This window comes from Panicum virgatum, chromosome 3N, assembly GCF_016808335.1.
Source record: "Panicum virgatum strain AP13 chromosome 3N, P.virgatum_v5, whole genome shotgun sequence".
Lineage (NCBI taxonomy): Eukaryota > Viridiplantae > Streptophyta > Magnoliopsida > Poales > Poaceae > Panicum > Panicum virgatum.
The window spans coordinates 31,593,203-31,612,962 of record NC_053147.1 but is presented as its reverse complement, the minus strand read 5'-3'; the positions used below and the strand labels follow the sequence as shown (position 1 = coordinate 31,612,962).

At 46.1% G+C, this 19,760-nt stretch overlaps 2 protein-coding genes across 4 annotated transcripts; one reads left to right on the top strand and one right to left on the bottom strand.

Annotated features, from left to right (window-relative positions):
• Window positions 1-1,226: 1,226 nt before the first annotated feature.
• LOC120665700 (receptor-like cytoplasmic kinase 185) lies at window positions 1,227-14,931 on the top strand. 2 transcript variants are annotated; one of them, XM_039945355.1, is made up of 5 exons: window positions 1,227-1,615; window positions 2,809-3,005; window positions 3,173-3,362; window positions 3,730-4,121; window positions 11,248-11,901. In XM_039945355.1, exons 1-5 carry the CDS (start codon window positions 1,510-1,512, stop codon window positions 11,395-11,397), a joined length of 1,035 nt encoding a protein of 344 aa, XP_039801289.1. In that variant the 5' UTR covers window positions 1,227-1,509; the 3' UTR covers window positions 11,398-11,901. The 2 variants fall into 2 exon arrangements, with proteins under 2 accessions (XP_039801289.1, XP_039801288.1); XM_039945354.1 differs by lacking the exon at window positions 11,248-11,901 and adding an exon at window positions 13,656-14,931 and having other exon boundaries at window positions 1,232-1,615.
• Window positions 14,932-16,372: 1,441 nt separating this feature from the next.
• Window positions 16,373-19,557, bottom strand: LOC120665699 (lipase-like). 2 transcript variants are annotated; one of them, XM_039945352.1, is made up of 10 exons: window positions 19,231-19,557; window positions 18,726-18,796; window positions 18,537-18,602; window positions 18,402-18,449; window positions 18,217-18,284; window positions 17,931-18,003; window positions 17,687-17,848; window positions 17,093-17,287; window positions 16,920-17,008; window positions 16,373-16,842 (listed from the first exon to the last, which is right to left on the bottom strand). In XM_039945352.1, exons 1-10 carry the CDS (start codon window positions 19,295-19,297, stop codon window positions 16,659-16,661), a joined length of 1,023 nt encoding a protein of 340 aa, XP_039801286.1. In that variant the 5' UTR covers window positions 19,298-19,557; the 3' UTR covers window positions 16,373-16,658. The 2 variants fall into 2 exon arrangements, with proteins under 2 accessions (XP_039801286.1, XP_039801287.1); XM_039945353.1 differs by lacking the exon at window positions 19,231-19,557 and adding an exon at window positions 18,986-19,210 and having other exon boundaries at window positions 16,395-16,842.
• Between the last annotated feature and the right edge of the window lie 203 nt (window positions 19,558-19,760).

Genomic DNA, 19,760 nt, shown 5'->3' with positions numbered 1-19,760 from the left:
GTGGATGGTTGGGAGGTGGCAGGACCAGATATTTAATCCTTGCTAGTTTCCAAATCACACACCTGTGGGCTGAGTGTGTGATTCGATACTGCGCTTCCTGTATTATAGCCGACAAGTTTGCTACATCGGACTTTGTTTTAAACTAAAGTTGTTCTTGTATATTATTTATGTACTTAAACCAGGTTTGTAGAACTCATTATACTCTACTCGGTATTGTAATCGTATTTATATGTACTCGTCATGTTTGTACTGCCTGCGCTCACCTTCGCGTGGGACTACTGGTGTTTGTTTCGATCGGAATGTCGGTTTCGAAAGGACTGTCAAGTTAAACCGTTAAGCCAAATGTGCCTGATGTGTTCAAATGATAGTCATTTAGCTTAATTTGAGTTTTAATTTGGCGGTTCCGTCACAGTGGGCTTGTCACATTGAGAGGATGTACTGGGTTGCCATGAGGGGACTGTCTGCTGTCCAGACCTGTACCGGTCTGACCGGTTGTAGCCCGAGGCTGCTGTTAGTGCAAAAGCTGATGCTCCTCTTCTCCAATCGCTTGATCATGCTCCATCGGATCTCCATTGTTTGAATACCTGTGTGGTGAGGGCATGATCCTCCTCTTGCGCACAGATGGACGAAGGCGCTCATATCTTGCATCTATTCCAGACAGGACGCGAGATTATTCGGTTGTGGACTGAATCTGGGGATTCCTCTCGTCACTCTGTTCGAGTGTCAGCTTGATTATATTACCTATAGACCTATGGAATAAGACTGAGAAATAAGGTAATAAAACAATTCAATATAACTAAAAATCAAATTATACTACTTTAGACAGGACGTGAGATTACTCGATCGTGGACTGAATTCGAGGATCCCTCTCGTCACTCTGTCCGAGTGTCAGTTTAATTATGTTACCTATGGAGCTATGAAATAAGATTAAGAAATTAGATAATCAAATAACCTAATACTATAAATGAAAATCAAATCATACTGCCGCAGACAGGACGTAAGATTACTCGGTTATGGACTGAATCCGTGTTAGCTTGATTATGTTATTTGTGGACTGCGAAAAAACTGAAAAATTAGGTGACTAAAATAATTTAATATGTATAAAATCAAATTATACCGTTTTAGATAGACCGTGAGACTCTTTTTAATAAAAAATATGCTAATGCATGGTCGTGAAAAAAAAAGACACGACGCAAGACTAGTCGTGGACTGACTCCGGAAATCCCTCTCGTCGCGCTCTGTCCGAGTGTCGAGCTGACTTTTACCTTCGACACCTTCTCTGCCCTTGGCTCTCCCCTTAGCTACCTTGCATCCGCACCCCCCCTTCCCCCAATTCGCCGACCCGCCGCTCCTGAAATCCCATCCAAATTCTTCCGCATCTTTTCAAAAAGATCGGATTTTGGGAGGTGCACCGCCCCCAGATCGGGGAGGAATCCCCGTTCCGTCTGGTGGGTCGGCCTCCGCTGCCCGTTTCTTGGCTATTTTCCCCTTCTCAAGGGCAGCTGTTGGATGGGCTGCCTGCCGTGCTTCGGGTCGGCTGGTGAGGGGGCGGCCAAGAAGGGCGGCGCGCGCAAGGACGGCTCGTCGGATCGCCGCGTCACCCGCGTCGGATCAGGTACGGTTCCTGGGGAAAGGCTGGATCTTGGGTGCATTTGTGGTGGGAAATGGTCCGTAATTTCTTCTGACATGGCCGGCTATTGCGTGCAAAACCCGGATTTGGGTGGGTCGGATTAGCGAATGAGCCAAGCTTGCTGTTCGGGCAGTGCTTGTACCGCGTAGAGTATTCGACTCAGATACCACTAGAGCTGAAGTTCATCTCTTGTTTCTCGTTTAGCAAATGGCTATATGGTGCAGTGATTAATGTTAGCCTACTCTGCTCAGGAAGTTTAATATGTGCAAGATAGGACCATGACCATTACAGCTTTGTTCATCCTTCATTGTTGATGCGGCGGCCGGGATAATTTTGTCCCTGAAAAAAGGGCTATGGCTGTTGTTTCAGTAATCCTAAAGCGAAGAGCTTATGGGGTGAGGTGTGCCAATGATATGGTCTTTCACTGATAAGAAGTGACAAATAATTTTTTTGATGATGGTTATTGACCTCATATTTTCCTGCACCTACCCCTAGATTTTGTGATGCATAGTAGAATCTTGATCATGTGATATTAATTAGCATCAGCAGCTCCAGTTTTACTTAGTTTTCTTTACTTTTATTTATTTCATCATTGTTTTCCTTGATATGAATCAGATATGAGACACCTTTCTAGTGTCTTTTCTAAAAAAAGTATTTCATCAGTAGTTTTAGTTTTTTTCTTTTTCAATCAAATACTATGTTTGTAAATTAAAATGATGTAAATGCGATGCTCAGTGTTTGCTTTGAGAGGCTAGAAATTCACATTCTGGTCAGATTAAAAAAACAAAAAGATATAGCATTTATTTGTGGGTGGGCGTGCGTGTGTGTTTGTGTGTGTGTGGGGGGGGGGGGGGGGGAGTGGGTCAGATTATACAATTGTATGTTAATGGGTTGTGGCGATGTGCATATTAGAAATGTTTTGTTTTATCAATTGCATAATTAATACAAGTATATTTCAGGTATGTCTTAAACGTTTATAAGGAACAGAACTCCACTGTAAGGCATAAAGATAAGAGTTCTAGCATCAACTCATAATTAAATATTTGATGCACGACCTGTGTTGCACTGGATTAATTTGGTGTCACATTTACTGCTTTAAGTTTGTGTTTTCGTTGTAATTCATCTGGTTTATGTTGAGCTCTTTAAGTTGGATGAGACCTGACTAGCTTCTGCTTTAGATAAATCAAAGCCACAGGGTGGATCGGACTCTAAGAAGGATGCAGTTATCCTAAGGGATGGGAACAATCAACATATTGCAGCACACACTTTCACTTTTCGTGAACTTGCTGCTGCCACTAAGAACTTCAGACAAGATTGCTTATTGGGTGAAGGAGGTTTTGGCCGTGTTTATAAAGGATGTTTGGAGAATGGGCAGGTTTGTGATTCGAAAAATGCTTTGAATTCCATGTTTTTATATTGATCCTCTCATATTTTAGGTTCAGCAATTTAGTTTTATTGCTAATTTAAGTCCTGATATGGTTGACACATAGGTGAGGATACCTCTTGGTGTATCTCTTGATTAACCAAACTATACCTTTACAGATTGTTGCAGTGAAGCAACTTGATCGCAATGGCCTTCAAGGAAATAGGGAGTTTCTTGTTGAAGTTCTAATGCTGAGCCTATTGCACCATGACAACCTGGTCAACCTAATTGGATATTGTGCCGATGGAGACCAACGTCTTCTTGTATACGAGTTTATGCCATTGGGATCACTTGAGGATCATTTGCATGGTTAGTTTTCTATAATTATTAATACTTGTTTTAATGAAACACTTCTATTCAAAGAGTTTCATTAAGTAGTATCAATTGGTGGAACTTCTCTAAGAAATCTAAATTGGCCTAGGAATAAAGGATCAATTAGTGGTTTTGCTTTTGTGGTTGTTGACAATGTGCATGCATCCAGATTATTTGTTATTGCACTGTCAATACTTTGAAATTTGCAATTAGAGTTTCTTTAAACCACCATACAAAAATGACGACTTGTGATTTTGTAGTGTAACTCTTAATTTTTTTTCTCAAAATGATGTTCATGGATTTATTCTCATTTATAATTTTTCCCTAACCAGCAGCCTAATTATATAATTAATTTTTATGTTAGATATTCCACCTGATAAGGAACCTCTGGACTGGAATACACGGATGAAGATTGCTGCTGGTGCCGCCAAGGGCTTAGAGTACTTGCATGACAAAGCAAGTCCTCCTGTTATTTACAGGGATTTCAAGTCCTCAAACATTCTACTTGGTGAAGGGTTTCATCCAAAGTTATCGGACTTTGGCCTCGCCAAACTTGGCCCTGTTGGTGACAAGACTCATGTTTCAACACGTGTTATGGGAACTTATGGCTACTGTGCCCCAGAGTATGCAATGACAGGGCAGCTTACAGTTAAATCTGATGTATATAGTTTTGGCGTTGTGTTCCTTGAATTGATTACTGGTCGCAAAGCAATTGACAACACCAAGCCCCATGGAGAGCAAAATCTAGTTGCATGGGTATGCTTCTTTTCTCTACATAACTTTCTTCATAAAATTAATGGTTTGCATTCAATTATGAATGGAAAGGTCCCATAACTTTTAAATTTCTTGAGATAAAGTAAAAAAAAACTAAATAGTTTATCTGACTAAAAGAAATGCAGCCACGTTTTGTCAAAAGAATTAAGATGGGGTTAAACTATTTTCCTAACCTGGAAAATAAGATAGTTCCAAGAAACAGAAGAGAATATGTCAGTTCAGCCTGTTTAATCAGCAGACAAATACCCAACCAATAAGTTTTTACAAAGCAACACAGATTTTTGCAGTCAAACAAATTATTTGCTTTATTTTTTTTTGTTTTTGAGGCAATTCCCTGTGTGCCACTGAAATTAATCAAAATCCTCAACCTCTCACTAAATAACCTCTGCCATCCGTGCCACCACTTGAAAGTTTTCCTTCCTCGAGTGCCACTTCCGTCAGCTAGATGTGGGAGAACCGTGGTACTAGAAAATCCAGTAATGCCCTTTCAGTTGCTTGGACTTATTGTAGAGAGTTGGGCAAACACCACACCCTAGTGAGGGGGGGGGGGGTGACCTTTCATTATATAGGCCGTATAGGCTTGGAGTACAAGTTAGGGTACAAATATAATACAAGACCATATACAACTCTATATCTAACACCTGCCCGCAGTCGCAGGGGAAGCATCACGAACACCAAGACTGGACCTAAAATCAGTAAACAACTGTACAGGAAGACCCTTAGTCATGATATCAGCATACTAATGTGATGAAGGAACATGGAGGACCCGGACCTCCCCCAAAGAGACCTTCTCACGGACAAAGTGGATGTCAATCTCAATGTGCTTCGTTCGTCGATGGTGAACTGGGTTAGCTGTCATATAGACAGCACTAACATTGTCACAAAAGACAACCGTAGCCTTCTTGAGAGGAAGATGAAGCTCCTGAAGAAGCTGACGCAGCCAACAACACTCAGCCACAACGTGAGCAACTGCCCTGTACTCTGCCTCGGCACTCTAATGAGAAACTGTGTGCTGCCGCTTGGACTTCCAAGACACCAGAGTCTTGTCACAAATAGAGGCTTGTTGTATTGATAGAGGCCCAAAGAGCAATATATATAGAGTACATGAGACACCCAAACCCTAGAATATGTGAAGTGACTAAACTACCCTTGACACATATATAGTGACTATAATACCCTTAACACCCCCTCTCAAATGCAACGTGAATGCAATGTCGTTGCATTTGGAGAGTTGATACTAAGCACTAGACTCAAACATAAACATGAAAATAATACATCCAAAGTCCGAAATCAAAAGATGTCGTCGAAGCGTGCAACTCTTGGAACATGTCGATGTAGAAAAGGATCTCCTCCACAAGAGGGTGTTGCCTTCACAACCGTACTTCAGCAAATACCTCAAGTCTTCACAAACCAGTACTTCAACTCCTCAAACATGAGCCTTGCTTTGGAGAATTGAACCCGACAGTAACATGGAGATGTGTCAAACCAGCCAAAATGAAGGAATGAGAGATCACTGCTTGAAGACGGCAAGCAGGAGGACATGTGTTGATGACGACGAATAGACGGCCATTGATCATGATGTGGAGCAAAACGGCTCCGAAAGGGACCAAGAGGGCAAAGGTCGCATCAACAACTGATGGGGCAGCCACACATCATGGCAAACCCGAAAGAGAATGAAGGCTGATTTGACAGTGAAATTGTGGAACGCATGGCTTTGACGAACTGAAGTGTATATGGACTTGGATTGACACTGATGTAATGTGGCAATGATTGACAAATTGAATGAAATGGTGGATATGATGTGGATCGACGTTGATGCAAATGCAACAAAGGCAAATGACACTAATACTAGCAGCAGACTTGGATGGACTCAACAGAAACAACAAGCAAGGGTACTAGCAGCAGGCAAAAGATGACAGTGGATAGGAGCAGCCCAAAGTATAGATGCAGGCCCATATGTGGCCCAGGCAGATGGTCTCAAGGGGCAGACGGACGGCAGTCGGCAGGAGCTGCGACGGGCAGAGATGAGGGTGAGCCGCGACGAGCAGCTGGAGACGGTGACGAGCGGAGATGAGGAAGCGGCCGGCGACTGGAGGAGGGGCGGCCCGGCTGCCAGGACGGCGACGGGCAGCGCGAGGACATGTGCCGCAACGGGCGGACGCCCTGACGACGAGCGGACGGCGGACGACGGCAGCGACGGGCCGCGCTGTCCGCGGACGGAGAGGAGCAGGCGAGGACGGTGACGGGACGACGGTGCGGCGGCGACGGATCCGCGATGGGCGGATCTGAGGCGGCCGTGACGGCGGCAGGCGGGCAGGGCGACAAATCGAGGCGGGGCGGAGCTGAACTGGGTGGACGACGGCGCCCGACGGGGAAGAAAAAAAAATGGGTATGCTGCTCTGTGCTGCTGCTGTGACTCGATCTAAGAACTGAACTCGGGTTTGGGGCTGAAGGAGATGCCGCCCCCAGGAGCAAGATCGATTCTCCCAGGGGCAGCGCAGCGGGATGACGAGGGTGGTGGACGGATCGAAACCTAGAGCTCTGATAGCATGTCACAAATAGAGGCTTGTTGTATTGATAGAGGCCCAAAAGGCAATATATATAGAGTACATGAGACACCCCAAACCCTAGAATATGTGAAGTGACTAAACTACCCTTGACACATATATAGTGACTATAATACCCTTAACAAGTATCACCAAGATAAACACAATAACCCGAAGTAAAACGCCTCGAATCAGGACAACCAGCCCAGTCGGCATCAGAATAGGTTGTGAGAACAATGTGCCCTTCACATAGCGCAGGATGTGCTTGACAAGCGCAAGGTGTGGCTCCCGAGGATCATGCATGAACAAACAGACCTGCTGAACAGCATATGCAAGATCAGGACGAGTCAAGGTGAGGTATTGCAAAGCTCCAGCAAGACTCCTGTACTCAGAGGCATTGGCCACAGGCGCACCATCTGTGGCGGACAACTAGGACTTAGAATCCACGGGCGTGGATACAGGATGGCAATCACTCATACCAGCACGCTGAAGAAGGTCCAAGGCATACTGTCGCTGAGACAGAGACAACCCATTTGAAGAGCGAGTAACAGAAACTCCCAAAAAGTGATGAAGTGCTCCAAGATCTGTCATAGCAAACTCAGCATGAAGTCGATCAATAATGCACTGAAGCAGGGCAGAGGACGAGGCAGTGAGAACAATGTCATCCACATATAACAGAAGGTAGGCAGTGTCAGCACCAGTCTTGTAGACAAACAAAGAGTGGTCAGACTCTGAAGGAACAAAACCCAACTGTCGTAAGTATGTGGCAAACCGCTGATGCCAAGCACGAGGAGCCTGCTTCAAACCATAAAGGGACTTCTGGAGAAGGCAGACATAATCAGGATATGCTGGATCAACAAAACCAGGAGGCTGCTGACAATAGACTGTCTCATCAAGACGACCATAAAGAAAAGCATTCTTCACATCAAGTTGGTGAATCGGCCACTGTCGAGAAGCTGCAATACTCAGAACTGTCCGAATAGTCTCTGGCTTGACAACCGGACTGAATGTCTCATCAAAATCCAAACCAGGCTGCTGAGTGGAACCGCGGGCAACCCAATGAGCCTTGTGATGAGACAACGAACCATCTGAGTTATACTTGAGCTTATAAATCCACTTCCCTGTCACAACATTAGCACCAGAGGGCCGTGGAACAAGACGCCAAGTGCCATTGTCAGTCAGAGCCTGGAACTCATCTGCCATAGCTGCCCGCCAATTTGGATCAGCAAGAGCACTGCGATAATTGGCGGGAATAGGAGATGCAACAACATGATCAGCAGTCAAGTTCCGATAGTTGACAGGCGCAATGGTACCGGTCTGAAGCCGAGTCTGGCGACGAACGACAGGAGACGTAGACGGGCTGCCAGGCGATGGTGGCGGCAGCACAGTCGGTGCAGCAGGACGACGCTCATAAACAGCACCCTTAAACCGACCAGGAAGGTCAGCAAGAGGTGCTGGAGTAGAGACACCATCGAGAGGCCCTGACGGGGGCACGAAACCACACCCGCCCGGACTACCAGCAGCTGCTGGATCGTCGAGAGGTCCTGGCGGGGGCACGAAACCACGCCCGCCCGGACTAGTAGCAACCGAAGTGCCAGAAGGGGAGACACCCAGGGCGCTGGGTAGGGGCACGAAACCTCACCCACCAGGCGGAGAGACGTCGGGACTTGGTGGGGGTGCGGAACCAGACCCACCAAGCGAGCGGCCACCAGCTGCATGATCATGATCAGTAGAACAAGGTGCAGTATCTAAGCCACGACCGACGAGAAAGTCAAAGGAGCCGGTAGGAGTGCTAGAGTCACGCGCAAACGGAAAATTGAGCTCATCAAAGACAACATGATGAGAGATGATTATCCGGCGCGTGGAGAGATCCAAGCAACGATATCCCTAGTGAGCAGAAGGGTACCCCAAAAACACACAGGCGGTAGAACACGGCGCAAGCTTATGCGGGGAAGTAGCCTATAGGTTGGGATAGCAAAGGCATCCAAAAACACGCAAGTGCTCATAGGAAGGAGGGGACTTGTACAGATGAGTGTACGGAATTTCGTTGCAAATGGAAGAGGAGGGGCGGCGGTTCAGCAAGTATGTGGCGGCTGCCAGGGCCTCAGCCCAGTACTTGAGTGGCATGGACGCATGAATAAGCATGGTACGCACAGAATTATTGAGGGTACGGAGGACACGTTCAGCTTTACCGTTTTGTGGAGAAGTATAGGGGCAGGAAAGGTGAAAAACGATGTCGTGGGCAGCAAGCAGGTCGTGCATGGCATGATTAACAAATTCTGTCCCATTATCAGCTTGGAAGCATTTAACGGTAGAGCTAAACTGTGTGCAAACGTATGGGATAAATTCAGCAAGGTGCTGGCGAACCTCAGACTTGTGCTTAAGTGGAAACGTCCAGCAAAAGTGAGTAAAATCATCGAGCAAAACCAAGTAATAAGAGCAGCCAGAAATACTAGGAACCGGTGAGGTCCAAACGTCACAATGAACTATTTCAAAAGGAGAAACAATTTGGGAGCGAGATGAACTAAAGGGGAGACGCACATGTTTGCCAAGTTGACAGGCATGGCAAATAGTGCGGTCTATTTTATTACATGAAAGCAAACTGTTTTTCTTGAGACTAGCTATGGCGGCTGGAGCAGGATGACCAAGGCGACGGTGCTACACGGAGGAGGATGCTGCAAGGAGGGCGCGGGCAGTGGACTGGGCAGCAGGCGAGATGGTGTAGAGGTCGCCCGAGCTATTGCAGCGAAGAATCACGCGTCTCGTCTTGGGTTCCTTGACAGAGAAACCAAATGCGTCAAATTCTATAGAACCACCATTATCGCGGGTAAACTGACGAACGGAAAGTAAATTACGAACGAGAGAAGGAGCGACAAGGATGTTATTCAAGATGAATTTAGCGGAATTGGTGTCTAGAATCGAGGAGCCGCGGGTTGTGACAGGGATACGTGCACCATTGCCTACTAGAATCGAAGAATTAGCAGTTGGAAGGCGAGAGAGGAGTATACCTTCAGAAGAATGCATGTGAGTGGAAGCACTGGTATCCATCACCTAGGTGTCACCTTGCAGCGACATCTGTTGCAGAGCAGCCATGAGACCCGCCGTGTCCCACTGCGCCTGGCCGCCGTGTCCCACTGCGTAGCGACCGCCGAGTGGGCCTGGGGAGCAGGCCCGAGAAGTCCAGGGCCGCCGTGCTGCTGTCCGCCACACGGGCCCTGGCCGCCGCCGCTGGAGCCGCCCGCCTGACCCTGCTGGCCCCATGGATTGATGCAGATCCATGGGCCATTAGGGTTTGGCGCGCGCGGCTGCTGGTTCCCGCCGCCACTGTTGCCCTTGCGGTTGTTCTTCCGCCGCCTCTGCTGGCCACCGCCGCCGCCCTAGTACTGCGGCTGCTGTTGCTGCACCAGGAACTGCTGAGGAGCCGGCGTGGAGGAGCGACAGGAGGAGCAGCCAAATGACGAGCCGCAGCCGGAGGACGTCGAGGATGCGCTGAGGGCGGTGGAGGTGACCAGCTTGGCCTCCTCTGCCAGGCGCAACTCCTTGAGAGCAAGGCGATCCAGGTGGTGGAGAAGTTTATGGTGGGATCGCCGGCGATGATGTCGCAGGTGGTGCTGAAGCGAGGATTGGCGCCACGGAGCAGATTGAGCACCATGGTGGAGTCGTCGACGGGTCTGCCGACGTCACGAAGACGATCAACAACCTTCTTCATCTCCTGGCCGTAGGATTCGACGGACAGATCCCCCTGAGTCAAGGTCATGAAGGCCTGACTCAGGAAGATGGCACGGGGTGCCTGATTCGCTTGAAAGCGGGCAGTGATGCCGGCCCAGAGCTTGTGCGCCGTCGGGTCTACCTCCATGACGTAGTCGTGGATGGCATCGGAGATGGTGCTGTAAATCCAAGAGCGGACGCAGCAGTCCTCTTGGATCCACGCAGGAGTGAGGGGATCGGGAGGCGACGTCCCGTCGATGTGCAGCAGCAACTCGAAGGTGCCGCACAAGGCCTCAAAGCACGCCTTCCACTTGGAGAAGTTGTCGGCGCGGAAGTCGAGCTTCATCGGGACGTAGGCGTGCACGTTGATCGCGGCGTAGGGGCGCGCCATGGAGGGATCAATCTGTGCAGCGGAGTCGGCGCCGAGGGAGAGGCTGATGGAGCAATCAGAGTCGCTTTCACCGGCGGAGGAGTCCACGTCGGTGACGGAGGACATCAACCGATGGGATCTAGTGTGGTGGACGCGCGACCAGGGAGGGCACATGCACAGCCAAGGAGGGGGCGGCGCGTGCTAGGGCAGGGAGGGAGGGAGGGAGAGAAGAGGCAGGCCTAGGGTTTAGGCTCTATACCATGTAGAGAGTTGGGCAAACACCACACACCCTAATGAGGGTGGGTGACCTTTCATTATATAGGCCGTATAAGCTTGGAGTACAAGTTAGGGTACAAATACAATACAAGACCATATACAACTCTATATATCTAATACTTATGTCTTAGAGTTGGGGGCTCACCTGTCACATCTCCCATTCCCGAAATCTCTCCATCCTGATCACGAAATCACTCTTATCCCGCAGGACTTCTTTTTTCACAACCTCCATGCCACCTTCCATCGGTCTGCTGCCCATGCATGCTGCCCATCCTCCATTCCACAGCGTGCTCCGGTATGTGGTATCCATGGTGTAGTGGCTGCTTGGAGCGGTGCTACCATGGTGGACATGAGATGAACAGTGACGGCGGCTACGAGGTGCATGCAGGAGCTGTGCGCTGCTCCGAGCATATGGGCAGCAGCAGTGCTGTTGGGAGAGGACCAGCAGGCCCACAAGGACATGTTGGTTTGTGGAATTGAGCTATGCTTGTGGATCAATGTACAATGACACTATCAAAGAAGATGTGCACGAGGGACGGCAGGCACATATTCATCAAGTTCCTAGGACAACGACGTCGAGGAACAAGGAATGGGAACGTGGTACGACACTTGGGTTGGATTTTTACACGGCGAGGATGAAAATGTTCCCGTGTTCCCATCCCTAGAATGGCGTTCCCACGTTCCCGGTGACTAGGCATGTGGCAAGATGCTAGCCAAATTTTGTTTGTTTATAATGGACCTTTTGGAGTTCTGTTTCTATAGAGTCGATGTGTAAAACTAATTGAATTGATGATGCTTGTACAACTCGAATTTGGGAGATGAAGCAACTTGTGTTGGGGAATGGGAAAAACATATCTTGCTCCGCACAGAGCACCAAGAATATGTTCCTCCATGGAGTGGATGTTCCTGGGTAGATGGAGGAGCGCATGGTGGAGATGTCGTGGATGCTTCGTTTGTTAGTCTAGGTGAGGAGGGAGCTGAAGTTGGAGATGTCTGGCGCCAACAACCGTGGTGAGGGAAGTGCGGAGGTGGTGCTAGGCTAGGAGGGAGTGGAGTGTGAGGGAAGCTTGGTGAGCATGTGGGAGGGTGCAGCGAGGAGAGAGTAGTGTCATCGTCATGGGGACCGGGGGCTTGACCACTGAACAAAGAGAGCTGCCCTGATGTAAGGCCCCCACTATGGACAACTCCCCCATGGAAGTGGGCATGGCAAGCGGGAGCACGCTAACTCAGGGGACCTTCCCCGAGGGATCGACGGCCGGGCACGAAAGCTTGGGAGGAAGGAATCAGGAAAAAAAATCTCCCTGAAGTCACGTGGGCTGGTCGCTGTGGCAACCCATGCCGCGCGCCTTCCCTGTAAGAGTGCCATCATTATAGTGAGTCTGAATGGGTGCAGGGGCATTAGGCGGGCATTAGGATAAGGGCCGGCACAGGTGGATTTGATAACCCTTGATCAAAGGGGGGAGGTTGGAGTCGGCACTTCCACCCATAAGAGGAGTAAAGGGCTAAGAAAGCTCTCTGCCCCTCCTAGGGAGCCCAAGGGACTCCCGTGAGCCACACAACGGCTAGGGTAGTGTGGTGTCGCCGTTCATGCGACCAGCTCTAACGAGCGTTCGGTGATGTGACGGGTCCTTGAGTGATGTGTTACCGACTCCGGCGCGCGCACATTATCAAGTCAGAATAAAGAAAGGGAAACCGTAGATGGAGGTCGGGCGTTCACAAGTAAGGCAGAGCCAAACGCCTAGGGCTTAAGGCAGTTCAGGCGTCGGGGTCCCCAAACGGCTGTAAAAGGAGACCCGAGGGAATTGTAGCGGGAGTCTTTTGGAACCACACATAGAGTGAGGGATGGATGGAGGGTCCCTACTCGTTAGATTGGGCTCTGCCAGCCGCGCGCGTGCGGCGGGGGGGGGGGGGGGGGGGGGGTCTCTAGCATCTGGTAGAAGGAAGAATTGAAGGGCAATTTTGTCATTAACGCAAAATTCTGACAACATCCTGGGAGCTAACAGCGAGTTTGGGTAACCGAAGTGATGGAAGTGGCATATAGAAAATTTCAAGTAGTGGCAGGTTGGTGAGCAGGAGTTTTTGGGTAGCACATTGAATTTTGATATTATTCAGGGTACACAGGGAATTCTATCTTGTTTTTTCCCCCTTTTATACTGTCATTTGATTGTTCTATTTCTTTTATTCCCTCGTCATATCATATCAGTATTTATAGTTAACTGTCTGTAATCTTCATTAACTCACATATGGTTATGGACTTGTATCTGTTGCTACTTGATACATTATTGCCTTCTCCTTTTTCTTTTCTTGAATGATATCTCCTAAATACTAAAGTATAATATCATTATGTTACTTAAGTTCAATCAAATTATTTTTTCAAAGTGGTATAGACCTCATGTGGCATCAATTGGTCCTCCATAGAAGTACTTTCAGTTGATGTGATATAATTAATATGAATCTGTCATACTAAAAAATGTTTTTGGTCCTGCAAAAGTATGAATGGGATTATATTACACTGTTGAGTCTTCTTGGGCTGCTTAGTCTTAAACAAATATTGCTCTGGATATATGTTCTGATATTAAAAGTTTGGATACCTTATTTATGGTTGATTTTTTGCAGGCTCGTCCTCTATTCAAGGACCGGCGAAAATTTCCTAAAATGGCTGATCCATTACTTCAAGGCCGTTTCCCCATGAGGGGTCTGTATCAGGCTTTAGCTGTTGCTGCTATGTGTTTGCAAGAACAAGCTGCTACACGCCCCTTTATAGGTGATGTGGTCACTGCTCTTTCATACCTAGCTTCTCAGACATACGATCCAAACGCACCTGTTCAACATAGTCGGAGTAATTCATCAACTCCGAGGGCTAGCCGAGGTGGCGGGAGCAATGACCAACGCCGTCTCCGCTCACCAAATCACCATTCTCCGGATTTGAGGAGAAGGGAAGCCACCACAGGGTCAAAATACGAGGCTGAGGTCAGTAGGACAAACTCTGGCAGTGGTTCTGGTCGTCGGTCAGGCTTGGATGACATGGATACGGCAGGTTTGCAATTGGGCAGTCCTGGACATGCAGGAAGGAAGAGGGAATCTTTGAGGACCACAGAAAGGCAGCTAGCTGTTGCTGAGGCCAAAACATGGGGGGAGAATTCGCGAGACAGAAATTGACCAAAACTCTCAGGGCAGCGTTGGGAGTATGAATGAGTCGAACTCTGAAGCAGAAGGTTCAATCCACTCATCAATCAGAAGAAATGATGAGTTCCTTGCCAGCACCAAACAGGACGATTAGGAACTCTGCATCTGTTCCATCTTGGTCCCTTGGTCATGTGAATAGAGCTTTTCTTTTTCCCCTTTCCTGGCTATTGCCACTGCTTCACAGCTTCTCCATACAAATGTCATCACCACCACAACCACCTTCAAAACGCCCATTCCTGGCGTTCATTCCTCGTGAATGTGATCATGCTTATGAGCCTTTGTTGTCATGGAAAAGAACAGCATTCGGCTGAAAATGTAACAGGCATAGGGAAAATCGTCTCTGAGGAGCAAAGGGTTTTACCCAATGCCAATGGGTATCTTATGTTGCTATTGCATGATGGGTGTCAGTGGCCGCACCAGTGTTGGAGTGTAGAGCTTATGTCAAGTCCATGTACCGAGGGTTGAGGGATGTGATGTTCTTTTTCTGAGGGGTTTGTACCTGGGTTACAGCAGTGAGCAGTCCACCTGTGTTTGATACATCTGTCTTGTTACATTTTTGGGTTGAGTTGTCAGAACACATCCTTTTATGTTGTCTGCATCAACAAACTGTCGTGCCCCTTACCTCTTGTGCATGCTATTTGGAAAACTGGTTTTGTTCCCCTTCCTATGAACCAAACTTGCAATCATTAGATCTGTTGCATCAGAACTTGACGCGAATCATGATTTGTGATATACTCGTTCATTTCCAATTGTCCTTTTCCGGAGGATTTGCAAGTTTTAGTACATTCATCTTCCAAATAAGCATAAACATCAGATATCAAGTCACTCAGTAAAAACACAGCTGTTATTTCCTTTTGAGAAATCACAATCCTGTTTGTCATAAGTTATAAAATTTTGCTAGTGCTACAGTATGGATGTCCGGAATTTTGGAAAAATCAGACGTTCCGACATACGTTGCAATAGTTAGGCATCAATATTGCAACCCTTGTTTCTACATGTTTCATAGTGGATGTTGCATGAAACATAGTGTCCCATGTTGTGGCGGAAATTTTCTATCCTAGATTCGAACGCCAGTTATTTTTACATATTATTTTTTTCCATGTTACAAATAGTAATCTCTTTCCATGTTTTGTCGGAGCGTCCGAGCCATCGAAAATCCAGGCGCTAGCATTGCCGAAAAAGTTTTCAGGGATCTCACTCACTCAGATCTTACGGTGTTTGGTTTGCAAAATCGAACTCACTTAGAAGGGGTGTGAGATATCAAACTTGGAAGGAAAAAGTGTATTTTTCATCCTTGAAGTAATACTAAAGTGTGGCATTCATCCATCATGTTTCATTTGGTGCAAATCAAGCCCTTAACTAACTAAACTGGCGTATTTATCAAACTTAGAAGGAAACAGAGGTTTATACCACACAATCATTTGACTAATCTCCACTTAGCAATGTAATATGCGGAGTTGAATATATATAAAGTCCAAAAAAATAGTAAATCCTCTAGATTGGGTGCACCTGAAAATTTTATCCGAAAAATTAACGTAACCCATTCACATCGAATTATTATAGAGATTGGCCTAACATTAGATGTGCCTAGACCATGATTAGTAAGATAATTACATGATCTAAAATAATATTATATGACACTAAACCATTATTAAATTAAGGTGGGGATTATAAATGCACCATTTTAGTTAGTAAGGGGTTGATTTGCACCAAATGAAACATAAGGGATGAATGTCACACTTTTACAATACTTAAGGGATGAAAATACAATTTTTCCAACTTAGAATGACAGTCCATCATAGGTTCGTTACATAAATTTTGATTGGATGAGATCATTTTTTTTCTTAGCCACAGGTTGACACTACGGGGCAATTTTAATTCTAAGATAGATGAAGGTGACCACTAAAACGTAGCTTGCTAGGAAACTCGTCGAAACCAGGTTCTTGAGGAAGTATCCACAAATTAGTGAGCCCACTGTTATAAAGCCCATGTACTTGTGTGGCAAAGTGGTGATGGATAAACTCACCATTTCTCAGGTCCAACTGACTTGGCTTTAGGGATATATCAACAATACACTCAAACTAAACACCCATTTAGTTCGTGCGACTGACCATAAAAGTAATCATCAAAGCATATCAGACTATTTTGTCTGCAAGGACAAGGAAAACATAGTCGAATTTCCTTGTAAACAAGTACTCGCTTTTACTGTAATGCTATACAAGTTGCAGATGCTATGCTGGAAAGTTGGTATAAATACATATATATGTATATACAGCTGACAAGTACACCCTATAAAATGAAGATTGCTACCAGTATATTTACATGACGGAACAGAACCATTCACAAAGTCATTCATCCTACATATCCCCTTTTGATTTCATAACAATAGGAATAAGCAATACATGGAAATTTATTCATGCATCTTGAGTTTATTCATTGCGCACTGTGTAGCTCATCGAATGATAAACCAGGCTGCTTGGAGAATACAATGTTGCCAGCAGGATCCATCTTGTACTGCAGGGTTCCTGTGACAATTCTGCAATGTCCCAATGACTCAGCATGCATGCTGATGCCAAGATAGTGAATATGGTCCTGCACACTGTTTCCACTCACAGACCTGGAAAGCAGAAAAGATGATGTTAGAAGGGGCACCAATTTATGATGCACAGAAATTGATGTGTGTGCGAGAGGGACCTGCTACAAGTTGGGTCTTCTCCAGAATCATCACAAATTTCCTCTATTGAATATTCGAAAGTTCCTAGGCCAACATTGTGGATCCATACCTGAAAGAACAATACAGTTGATATGTGCTAGAAATCAAGAAGAGACAGTTAAATAACTCAAAGGGAAATAAATAAAAAGCACACCTCTCGTGGAAAATGGTGGTACGTCTTTTGGGGGAAGTAGCGGTAGTAGGGGGGTAAATGAGGCACAATGTCGTGTGCATTGGTCACTCGGATTGCATTTGGCAAATGCCCTTTGAAATTAGAAGCAAAGACAGCATTGCCAATCCGTGGTTGTCCAAATGTCATGAGAGTCACATCCTTTAACCCAAAGTTAACCTACAAGAACATAGAATGCCGATGCATGATTTATATTTTTTTAATGCCCGTAAGTATGTTTTTAGAGGGTTTTCACATTTCCACTAAGAAGGAAAGGGAAAGAATGCTTTAACACAATTCACTTTGTATGCTTGAGGCAACAGTTATGTCCAAACTGAAAGGTATTGCATCAGATCAGTGTGTAAGTCCATCTTAGTCTCTGGAACGGGATGAAGTTTGGCACTAAATTTATGCCCAGCCTAGGTTCTTAATATCAGATGGAACTGGTAGGATTAGCAAATTAAGTGGTTACCACTGTTTTCCGGTATCGCATATCAGACAGATGCAAACTATGCAAGGTAATGTAACAGTCACAACTAATGCCAGAAAAATAACCAGCGTATAAAGGTTGTTACTCACAACAAGATCAAGGGCGCAAAATGAAGCCATAGCTCCTCCCATGGAGTGTCCAGTGATCATGATAGGAATATTACCATACACTCCCCTTGTCTTTCGAATACCTCTGACAACTCCATCACGCAATGTTGTGTTATGGTAAGCAGAATAAAATCCACTGTGAACCTATAAGAAGATAGAAGACCAACATATTTGCCTGCAATCTGAGTGAATGGAGTTTTATCATAAATAAAAAGACCATGCTCACCTTTGCTTCAGGCATACCCGGGTAATCGAGATCAAGTTGTTTCCAAAATAAGTCCTCTATCCAGTTCTGAATGCTGAGAAATTAGAGGAACAGAAATTATTGCAAAAGAATAACATGGGCAGACTTCCATATCTATTTGACAGGCCTCATTAAATTTGAAATGCTTCACATTTTAGCACCTATGACATTCAGAAGAAAGCGAATAGCAAAGCTTTCCAAAGAACCAGAACTTCAAGGGCACCATTTAAAAAGTAAGAGGAAGTGGTAAGAGATATATAATAATTACCTGTTTTCTTGTGTGCCCCTGAACACGACTATAACTGCATTAATATCTCTAGCAAATCCAACATATGCCTGATTCATCATAAATACATCATTAATATAAGATAAAGCCTATTACCAAGTAATAAGAAAAAAAGATTCAGGCGAGATAGGCAGAAGTCCAGCAAGTAAAAGACATATTGTTGTTACCAGTAAGCAATTTTTCACATCAACAATCAGCTCTACCACCTCAAACCCCTGAGCCACAAAACAAATTTTACGAAACCAAATGTGAATTTGAAAAGCTTTGGTGAAATCATAAACTGTTTTCAGATGATGATATACCTCTGTTAAGTCGCCACATCGCTCACACGTCCAGGTGAACAATTGGGTCAGATCAGCAGTATAGACCTGCACAAAAGCGCCAGGTTCAAGTCCACCAGAGCCACATCATATTTTACTAGAAATCAGAAGTATTCACCAATATGATAATCTAAAGCGGGCCATAACAGCAACAAGGTCAGATGAACCTACAGCCGAAGTATATTCAGCGAGCGTCTGGGCAAGGGCTGGGTCATATATGGGCGCATGTTTGGTCTTCAGTTCTGAGTAAAAAATCAGAAGCAAAATGAGAATGCAGTAAAATGTGCCATACATGAGACACAAGAAGATGGAAACAGACTAATTAAACTACGAATCCTTGCAGGTCATGCCAACACATTGTGTATGACGGAGCATCTTCAAGACTTAAACCTTGCGTTTCACGAACAGAAGAAATGTTCACAACATGTAACCTTTGAGCGTTAAAACGATTCTGCAGGCTCCACACATCACTGAACGCCCACATTCCACAAGCAAACCTAGGAAAATTAACCGGCAGGCAGAGTCCGTTTGTACCGTACGGCGCTCAATCGTCAAGCTGAAACTAATCCAAGACGGAATTTATCCTTATAAAAAAAATCCAAGAAGGAATTTTCCCTTTTTTTTCTTCTTTTTATGCGGTGAGACAAACAAGGAGCAAAGAAGGGCAACAGCCTACCTCTCCCGCAGCAATGCACCAGCAGGCACATCAAAACAGCGGCCGCGAGCCACCTCCGCGGCTCCATGCACTGGAGCCGCGGCGCAAAAACCAGGGCGAAACCGCCCCCAAAATTGCGAGGACGAAGACAAAAATCCTGCCCAGACTCGGCACAAGAACGACGGAATCCGCCCCGCCGGAGACCAAAACCAGCGAAATTGGTGCGAGAAGGACCTGGCCCAACCCGGCGACGGCGAGGATCAATGATTGGGGTTAGGTGCGCGCCGAATCGGATTTAGGAGCCATACATATACATATACACGATTCGAGTTTGAGGAGTACTATAGGGCAAGTTAAATAAAAGGGCATAAATAGGAGAGGGAAAAAAGTTAGCGGGGAGGGGAATTGAATTATGAACTCGAGGGAGGGGTAACTGGTAAAGACCGCGCGTCTTGGTTGTAAGGGAACATATTTGGTGCAAACTAGAGTAATAAAGTCATCTAAATTCACAGAAGAACCCGTGCAAACTACAGTAATAAAGTCATATAAAT

Coding starts and splice junctions, on each gene's coding strand:
- LOC120665700 (XM_039945354.1), top strand. CDS start 1,510: ATGGGCTGCCTGCCGTGCTTCGGGTCGGCTGGTGAGGGGGCGGCCAAG. Junction 1,616..2,808: donor CGTCACCCGCGTCGGATCAG/GTACGGTTCCTG, acceptor CTTCTGCTTTAG/ATAAATCAAAGCCACAGGGT. Junction 4,122..13,655: donor AGCAAAATCTAGTTGCATGG/GTATGCTTCTTT, acceptor GATTTTTTGCAG/GCTCGTCCTCTATTCAAGGA.
- LOC120665699 (XM_039945352.1), bottom strand. CDS start 19,297: ATGGAGCCGCGGAGGTGGCTCGCGGCCGCTGTTTTGATGTGCCTGCTG. Junction 18,450..18,536: donor GATGTGGCGACTTAACAGAG/GTATATCATCAT, acceptor TTTGTGGCTCAG/GGGTTTGAGGTGGTAGAGCT. Junction 17,849..17,930: donor CGGGTATGCCTGAAGCAAAG/GTGAGCATGGTC, acceptor ATCTTCTTATAG/GTTCACAGTGGATTTTATTC.